The sequence below is a fragment of the Magallana gigas genome, chromosome 5 (assembly GCF_963853765.1).
Source record: "Magallana gigas chromosome 5, xbMagGiga1.1, whole genome shotgun sequence".
Classification (NCBI taxonomy): Eukaryota; Metazoa; Mollusca; class Bivalvia; order Ostreida; family Ostreidae; genus Magallana; species Magallana gigas.
Window position 1 is genome coordinate 52574427 of NC_088857.1, and position 9961 is coordinate 52584387.

General features: G+C 33.2%; 1 protein-coding gene across 4 annotated transcripts; it reads right to left on the reverse strand.

The window, feature by feature from the left end:
* Positions 1-886: 886 nt before the first annotated feature.
* Positions 887-6149, reverse strand: LOC105338542 (ATPase inhibitor mai-1, mitochondrial). Of its 4 annotated transcripts, none has more exons than XM_034447019.2 (5): positions 5990-6149; positions 5588-5656; positions 4412-4475; positions 3030-3110; positions 887-1073 (listed from the first exon to the last, which is right to left on the reverse strand). In XM_034447019.2, the coding sequence occupies exons 1-5, from the start codon at positions 6043-6045 to the stop codon at positions 1011-1013; spliced, it is 333 nt and encodes a 110-aa protein (XP_034302910.2). In that variant the 5' UTR covers positions 6046-6149; the 3' UTR covers positions 887-1010. The 4 variants fall into 4 exon arrangements, with proteins under 4 accessions (XP_034302910.2, XP_034302901.2, XP_065942435.1 ...); XM_034447010.2 differs by lacking the exon at positions 3030-3110 and adding an exon at positions 2293-2373 and having other exon boundaries at positions 5990-6148; XM_066086363.1 differs by lacking the exon at positions 5588-5656 and having other exon boundaries at positions 5990-6116.
* Between the last annotated feature and the right edge of the window lie 3812 nt (positions 6150-9961).

Sequence of the window (9961 nt, forward strand, 5' to 3'; positions counted from 1 at the left end):
GAACCAAAAGAATAGCAAAATGTTCATTTCTAAGGGAATTTTTTGATGCATTACATCAATTAACGCTTCTCATTTGATGGTTGCATTATTGTAACCATTAAAGGGGCATTGTCAGGATTTTGATCAAATTCTATTTTTTGTTTTTATTACATAAACTGCTTTAGGAATGCATTTCTAATGATCAAAAGAAATTTGAGAGTTAGTTGTAGAGTTAAAAACAAGATACAGAGCTCCCAATTCTTTGTCATACAGTCAAACCAAGGCTTGTGCCCAGCTGTTTTTGTTTACATAGGCTTAGTATACCTGTAAAAAATCTTTTTCAAGCTGATTTGTCTATCTTCTTGTTCATTTGAAGCATAAATAAACAGTTCCGAACATTTAACACATTTGTTTTAGGTCTAAAACTGGAATTTTCACTTCAACATTTAAAATGTAAAGCAAAGCTTTGTTTACATACCAAAGAATTGTAAGCTTTGTAATTTGCTTATAACTCAACAAATAACACTCAAATTTTGGCTGCCTATTAAAAATGCCTTTAATACTGAAGCATTGTAAACATTAAAATTGGAAAAATAATTTTTGACCAAAATTGTGACCACGTCCCTTTAAAACATGGTTATAATAATAATTCTAAACAATTTGCCTTTCTAAAATGTAAATATAATTAATAAACAATATTAAAAAACTAGGATATGATATCATATGAAGTTGGTTGGAACTATAATGGTACACAATCAAATCTTCTTAGAAGCACTTTCAGCTTCGCAGGATTTTTATTACGTGACCAACCAAATTATGTGACCAAACAACCATATCCCATTGAACTTTTCAACATGCCATTTATTTCTTAAATATATAGCTATAGCAATATCAACAACTAACTCAGTAATAATCACAATTTTAATGATAACATTGATATTCCATCAACATTTACACATCACTTATAGCACTCAGTGTCTTATTGTCGTCTATCTCCAATATCAATCTACAATCTACATCTCCTGGGCTCTTCAATCTGAGTCTGTCTTTCCTTCGATCTCGGAAATTTTCTTCTTGTGTCTCTGGATAGCTGCCTATTAAATCACAATCACAAACGTCAATTTCAAGTAGAAGAGAAAATTTCTTTTCATAACAATAAAACAAAATGTATATTTACCAGTACACATTGATAAATCAGTATCAAAATTAAAAATAAGCCTGAATAAAAAAAAAAAAGACAAAAGAAAAAGTACTTCGTCATTTTTCATAGGCTTCTACAGTAATCATAGTTGATTCATATTGTCAAATATTTTGATTGATTTGAAGAGATGATATTTGATGTACAATCTAAATATAGTTTTCAAATGTTTTTATTTAAAAATCAGGTTAAGTTAACTCATCTATTATATTGTCATTTAAAACTTTTGACTAAGGAAACTATAATAGAGGAACAGTTAATTGTCTTCATTTTCACTTGCCTTTGACATTCAACCTCTTTGATAAACAAAACTGTTATGGCTAAAAGGCTCCAATATTATTAGTTTCGATACAATTTGAAGAAAAATACATACATGTAATAAGTGCCCCATCCCTTATCCTTTATGATCTAAACTACAGGTATATGATTATCTCAACCATAACCACAGTACACATAAAGCTTGTTAGATGTTGCTTATCATGCTGTTGGAATGCACTGAAATAGTGTGTGAAGCTAGTGTTACGTTACTTCTTCTAAAACTATGTCAGTCTCATGCATCTAAGCACCCAAAAAAGGCAGACAAATCAAGATTTAGTTAAATTCAATTTGATCACACACACACAGACAGGATCTGATTTCACTATTATTCTGAGGAAGCTCCACTCAACATAAAGATACATAAACTCAGTCAGAACAACCATGAACAAAATACCGGTAACCCTGCTCTGGGGAGTCGGAGAGCTGATGATGCAGGGTTAGGGAGTGTTTTAGTCACAGACATTTACACAGAAATTAGAGACATAGACTTGTTAAACTAAGTATTTATTTTTAAACTGCAGTTCTGTGCTTTATAACCTATAGGAATCATCTTCAAAGCAAACTCAAAGCTACACACAAATTTAAACCAGCAAATTTGTCCTATCTGCCTACTTTAAACAAGGACAATGGTTTCTTTAAGTACAAAAATCAGTAGTTCAACTGCATTCACAATCCAAATAAAGCTACATTTCCAAAGTCGTTTAATTATAACCACCTATGTCTGTTGTCTTACCCAAAAACAAACTTTTCCAAAGCAGTAAACCAATTTTGATGTGATACCCGGAAAATAAACTAACCTGGTGTTCCTTAATTATCTTTTCATGATGGCCCACTTCCTCATCCAAGTGATCTTTTAGAGCTTGCAGCTGCTGAGCATTCTGGGAGAAGAAAGCAAAGGAAAGCCATCAAAACTGCTATAGCTATAAATTTGAGACAATCTAACCCCTGAACATACAGTCGGCTTAAAACCATGATCAGGTCTAAATCAGGTCAGATACCAGCACAAGCAGCAGAGGGACAGTTGTAATGTACACAACCTCCTGGACAGAGCTAAGACTGTGAAACCAAATGTGAAAGTAGCCACTACCAAGTGACTGTTCCACTTTACAAGTACCCGGTACCTGATTATTTCAGTGAAATTCTGTGTTAAAATAGTTCAAGATATGTCTTAAACTTGCCTTCCTTTGTGCTTAGGGTATAATTGAGTTTGATATTACTTTGATATGCCCGCAGTATTTATAAAGCAGGAAGGCAGGGTTACACAATCCACCAAGCCCTCAATGGTGGACTCTATATTCTGTATTAGGAACTATTTTGTTGTCTGTGCCTATCCAGAGCAAGCTCAAGTTGCATTAAACCTTCTCATTATATGTGGTAAATAAACATAATTTATCCACGAAAAATAAATAAAAATGTAAAACAAGAATTACAGCAAAAGATTAATGAAGATGCTACATGCAGATAGGCACATTACAACACTGTGCGAAGACTGAAAAACATATCACCATGGTTACATGGCACGATGACCTCTGACCTGATGGGATTTGATTTCCTTTTCGAGGATATTGACTTCCACGTTTAGATGTCGCCTTAGCTCTTGAAGTTGCTGCTTTTGCTAATTTACAACCAAACACATTTGAGGATATTGTTTTGAATTTAGTATTCAATTAATTATCAATTAACCTTTTTTTGTAATAATATCTATCCAATAAATATTTTTACCACTTTAATATAGTATACAGAGGCACTGAATTTGGTACAATAGCAACAAAACAAGAACACTGAAAAAAGAAACTCATTCTATGAAATTCAGAATTAAGAGGCGATATCAGTAGTAAATTGCATGAAGAATTTAGTGCGTATAAATAAGGTAACTCAGTCCAAAACTAGTGCACGTTTTTCTGCGCAATAAATATACAATTTTTTCAATGGGTGGCCCTGTAGCTCTCCGGTCGGTTAATATTTTTTCCCGGAGAGCTACAGTTCTGCAGCTAAATCTTTTTATCTCATAATTGGTTAAAATTTTGTTTGCCTTTGTGACAAAATATTGTTGTGATTAAAATGTTTTCCTTGAACCAATATAGTATCTCAACATACGTTGTACTAATATAAAATTGGTTCATTAACATGATAAATGAATGGCTTTTATTCTTCACTCTTCAAGCTGTGAAAGAATTCAATAAAATTATTTTTTGTCACCTTTATTAGTCAATGTTGACTGAAAGTTATTAAATAATTAAGAATACTTAATTTGAAAAAGGATTTAGAATATTTTGACACATTTATTTAGGTTTTAAAATAAATTTGCTCAGCAAATAATGGCCATGGGGTATAACTTTCATGAACAACACATGCATCAGTCTTCGAAATAACCCGGGAGTCCGATGCCCGGGACCTGGTAAATTTGTAGGCGGGCATGTAAAAATTGCCAAATTACATGCCCGGAGGGCATGTGTAAATTTTCTGTCAACGTACAATATGATAGATTGGTCCTTGTTCTCTTAGTACGAAATATCGCGCATTTACCGTGAATATCAGACAGGCATTGCCAGTCTAACAATTTCTTTACTTGCCATTTCTTCCATCCTACCCAAGTTATTCGCGTAACTTGCTTTGTGCAGTCTACATTCTCGGTACGACTTATCAAATAAGCGTCAATCGTAATCATTGAAGTGTTTAGTTAAACCTATTGTATATGTTTGCTAAATTACGAGACGTACATCTTTAGCTATTTATTTATTTTGGTTGCACCATACATGTACCGGTCAATATAAGAATTTTGAGTTGGGCATGTAAAAATTTGAATGGGCTGGGATAAAATGATGGGTCTACATGCCCGAAGGGCATGTGCTGAAAAAAATTTGTCGTGAAGACTGATGCATTATTAAAAACAATTTAATATTTAAACAAGCATACCAGCCTTCTTATGAATTCCTCCTCACGAGCAGCCTCAATTTTACCGAAGGTGCCTCCTGCCTCTCTGTAAAAAGATAAATTCTAGTGTCATTCAGAACATGAAAATGAGCTGGGTTTTTTTCATTCACTGTAATGGACTATTGGGAATTGATCTGTTATGGGTAACCATTTGTATTTGGGGATTGTTTCTTGAGAATTGTGCCATATGTATTTGTTGTAGATCTAGATTTCGTTTATATTTATTATTAAGGTTTCTCCACCCTTGATATTTTTATAGTTAAATCCGTGTAATATTTGTTGAAATTTGAAGATTAATATGTAAACATTCAAATTAAACTTAAATATTGGTATGTTGCAAATATTTTGTTCATGCTGTAGGAGCTAATACAGGTACACTATCAGGGCAATTAAAGCGACGACTGCTCTCCAATCAAACATCACATATCTTTTTTTAACTGATTTCTATACTTGCCAGTATGAAAGCTATCACATTTAGAGTGCATTTTGATACAATTTTTCAACCGCTAATAAGTACAGTTAAGCAACATAAAACTTCTATAACTTTTGAATTAATGGTTCAAACTCACTTAAAATTGGTACATTTGTAACTCATTACATCTCCTATTGAAATCTGCAAAAAAAATGTTTACCTTTCCAGGTTAAATAACTTTCCCTATGTACAGTTTTATCATTTTTTCATTGAATTCAGCGATTTCAACTCAAAATACTCTCTATAAATTGTTTAACATTAGTGTCAACACTAATGTTATAACCAATAACGATAAAATATTACTGAATGCTCCCAATGACGTCATGTGACAATTGAAAGACCTTAACAGTACTCCGAACCCGGAGGTAATTTATTCTATTAGTTTGGTAACGTCCACTTTATTCAGTAGCTAATAACATCAATGAAATTTGTCTTTTGTTCTCTTTTCTATGTAAAGTCATGTAACTCCTTATTTGACAAGGGAGACAGCTGGTTTTGCTAGCTCTTTTCTCCCGAGTCCCCGTCTTGTCTATTTGAGGTCATTTTTAAAGTTAGGTTTTATGGTTGGGGTGACTTTTTGGAAATGTAAATCCATATAATGTAAAGTAGTGTACAATACAGATACCCAGTATTTCTCATTACCAGCTCACATCGTTACACACTGATCATTATAACAAAATTGAGACCTGATTGAGCCGCCTGTTCCGCCTCCTTTACCAGCTCCACCACCGAGATCGTTCGACATCATACGACATCTGACGAAAATTTAAAAAAAACCATAGATACACAACAGTTTACATGTAGCAGAGGAAATCCGGAATATGAAATCCAAAGTGTTACATGGTACTTATCAATTATCCATGTCGTCTTTAATTTTTCAAGACATATGAAAAAATAATAAATTTGCAATTGGAGATATTGTAATATATGTTTCTCTCTGTTTTCAATTCATTTTTTTCCAATGACTTTTAACTACGCAATCACCTTGAACGGTAAAATAACCAATAATTGATCGACAATTTAACAAAAACAGTGCCATTTATGTTTCTTAAGTATATACCATACAACTAAAAGAACCTCCATCTTACCCAATTAACTGAACGTTACGCGTTAAAGACTTTAGTCCGTATAGGCGAAGTGCCATGTTTCCTTGTTTGTCTCCTTTTTAACTGGTTTCTGGCGATGCTTATGGGAACTAGTTTATGCAAAGGATGGGGTAAAAATGGTTCCTGCGTAAAATATTTTTGCGTTCACTTCTAAAGTAGAAAATTCTAGAAATACAAAATGTTTCTAGTGTGTTCTATTCTTCTGACGAATTACATAAGTGATAGAAGAGTTTTTTTCTTTACCCAGCTGAACTTGTTGCGTCATTTGGGGGGGGGGGGGGGGTCACTGAGCAAGTTCATGTTGAGACTGTCAATAACTGTACGTTGTCGTATAAAACTTAACAATTGCAGTTGGTTTACATCTGCCTTATGCCAAGCTGGTAATGAGCTGCTTTTTTACATGAATAATTGTATTTTACATGTAAATCAATGGACATCAGAAGTGGAAAATGGTCAGATGTAGAACTGAACGACCGCCATCCCCAAAGTAACAGATTCTGAGATGATTCTATTTGCTTTCTCTTTATATTCACCACGCTTTTTACCAAACTAATTAGCTAAAGTATGTCCCTATTCGGCAGGTTTTTTTGTAAGGTAATGTTTTTTCTCGATCATGCCAGCACCATCAATAATTTTTTCTGAAGTATTTTGTCTACACCCGTGTTTGAACGGAAAGTACATGTTACTAAAAATAGAAACAGGTACTTATCGCAATATGATTTTTGAAACCTAGGTGCTGATTATATTATGGTGTCTTTAACAACTGCTTTGTCATAAAGGAAACCTGCATCGAGAAATAAACATATATCTAGAATACTGTATACTGTCAGTTGTCTGGGTTGATATTCCGAGCCCGATTACTTCCAACAAAATGCAATGAATGTAAGAGTCAATAGACTGTAGCGTTAGTAAAGAGATCGGTTTATATGCTAATACTCAAAATTAAACGAGATATGATTTGAAAAAAACCCCCAGCAGATTAGATACATGTATTTTAAACTTTTTACTTCTCTCTCTCTCTCTCTCTCTCTCTCTCTCTCTCTCTCTCTCTCTCTCTCTCTCTCTCTCTCTCTCTCTCTCTCTCTCTCTCTCTCTCCAGTAAAACTCGTTTAGTGCGAACACGAATATAGCGAAGTTTTTTGAGTCCCCGGTCAAATTCTTAACTAATCTTTGAAAAAAATTACGGTTATAACGAATTCGGATACATAGAGAATAATACATACCCTTTTCCATATCACAGCCTGTATCAGCCCGAGACTCCAATATCAGCCCTCGGGCCTTCGGCCCTCGGGCTGATATTGGAGTCTCGGGCTGATACAGGCTGTGATATGGAAAAAGGGTATGTATTATTATATTTATTACATACTTAGTAATAAGATTTTAAATAAACATCAACTTGAACAAATTGATTTTAAATATTATTTGAAAATAGTCTGTACTTTATGTGATCTAATTGTTTTAACAAATATGAAGCTACAGAACTGGAATTTCCTCAGGTTTAAAAAGTATGCTCAAAAACATGTGCTATCATTTAAAGTTTTTAACTGTACTTAAAGATGTTGATGCAACAAATGTTTTATTTTTCGTCTGTAAACATGCGCAAATGCCGAAACGAAAAAAGGAGAGGAGTTCCGCAAGGGGTGTAATACTGATCCATATCAGCCCTAGGGCTGATAACCTGTATCAGCCCCGGAGGCCGATACGAGTTTTGTGATGTCATCTGTATCACATATGCAAAATACCTGTATTTATCACTAAGTATGTAATAAAACAAATTTACGGATATAGCGAACTGATTTTGAGGTAAATAATAACGAAATTTAACAATTTTATAACGAATTTCATTACAGTTAAAAGGTTTTCACTACCATTTAGCATAATAGTTTGAATGAATTTATTTTTATATAATTTTTTCAAAGGTATCAAAGTAATGATATTTTTATTTAAGCCTCAATCAGCGAAAGTTATAGTTGGGTGAAATAAAACATGTATATAGTGAATTCGCTATAGTTATTATAATTACGAATTCGTGATACGGATATAACGAATTACGGATATAACAAAGTAAATCCATTGGTCCCTAGGTAAAATACAATGTACATGTATTCAGTTACAACTTTAAACTATTATCATTTATCGAATATTAGTAACAAGCTTATATAATAAAAAAAAATCTAAAGGTGTCGGACATCAACAAAAATGTGGCTTATAAACATGTAGTAATACATTAGAAAAATACATTGTAATGATAAAATCTGATTTTGTATTTAATATAATGTTCACATTAATAAATCATAGTTTCACAAACGGAATATTTCAACATATAATCATCAATCGTTATGTAACTTGACCTGCTTATACGAGGAGAGGATATACATTGGATGGCCCGGGCCAGTTTATTGAATTGATTCAATTGTGTATCTTAGTTATACATATTAGTTTACAATAAAAATGTAAACCATGTAACTGGTTGCATGGAAATCTCGGCCGTTATAACAATAATTTAGTTCATAATTCAGATATGTCCCTAGATCCTACACAATAATACGTACTTTATGGATTTCTAGTTTCATAACAGATTTCTAACAACTGTAAACTGTTTATAACTGTGTAAACTATAGTTTAAAAGTAATAAACTACATGTACTAGTATTCGATTGACAAAGGAAAATCGTTGTCTATTTCCGAACACTATAATTTTAAATTTTACGAACGATTGGTATAATTAGCTTAATTACGTTTGTTAAATATAGTTTAGAGTATTTCAATGATATTGAGCTTTAATTTATGACCAAGGTCAATAGTTAAAACGTATATATTCAGAGATTGCACAGCTCACCGTTTTGAGACAACCTTAATCATATTATATGAAATACATAGTTAATGGTCTTTATTGGTATAGCACAAAATCGTATGATATCGTTTAATACAATAGTGTATCATTTCATGTGTAAATGTCATAGTGTACGCAATCTGTGCAAAAAATCGTATACTAGTATATAGTATAATTATACTATATATACATTTTTCTTTTTTTTTTGCACAGATTGTGTTAAAACCCTGTAATTGACACCCTTCAAAAACCACTGCCAACCTCCGCTTCACGTCCGTTCACAATGATTTTCTCAGATTGTCAATTACAACTGTTACCCTCCCAAACAGGCATTATCTATATAATATTACAATATTTAATAACAATCCATTCGTGAAACTATGATTTATCTATTTGTACCCCGTTACATCCAACACGTCTTGTTGAATGCGCACACAGAATAAACAGCTATCAAGGGCATGTGCCGATCACATTTTAATTCAAATTGTACAATGATAGTGGAACATATAACTCAGCGGGAAAAACGTGTTCAAGTTCAGGTCTCCCTGTGGTAACTTTATGCTGTGCTTATTTCTCTTGACAAGGCACAATATCTACATTGTTTCAGTCCACCCAGCAATTGGATACCACAATACGCTAGAGGTCTTAAGTGGCTCAGAGAAGAGTTTACCGATAATTGACGATAAATGTTGCCAATAAATATGATAAAAATAAAATAAATAGTTGTACCCAAACACAACCCATATCAGTGTACCATAGTTGTACCCAAACACATCTGACAACAGTGTGCAATAGGTGTGCCAAAACACATCTGACAACAGTGTACGGTAGTTATACTCAAACACACCTCACAACAGTGTACCATTGTTGTACTCAAACACTTCTGACAACAGTGTACCATAGTTGTACTCAAACACATCTGACAACAGTGTACAATAGTTGCTCCCAAACACATCTGACAACATTGTACAAAAGTTGTAACCAAACAAATATGACTACAGTGTACAATAGTTGTACTCAAACACATCTGACAACAGTGTACCATAGTTGTACCCAAACACATCTGCCAACATTAAACAATAGTTGTACCCAAACACATCTGAGAACATTGTACAAAAGTTG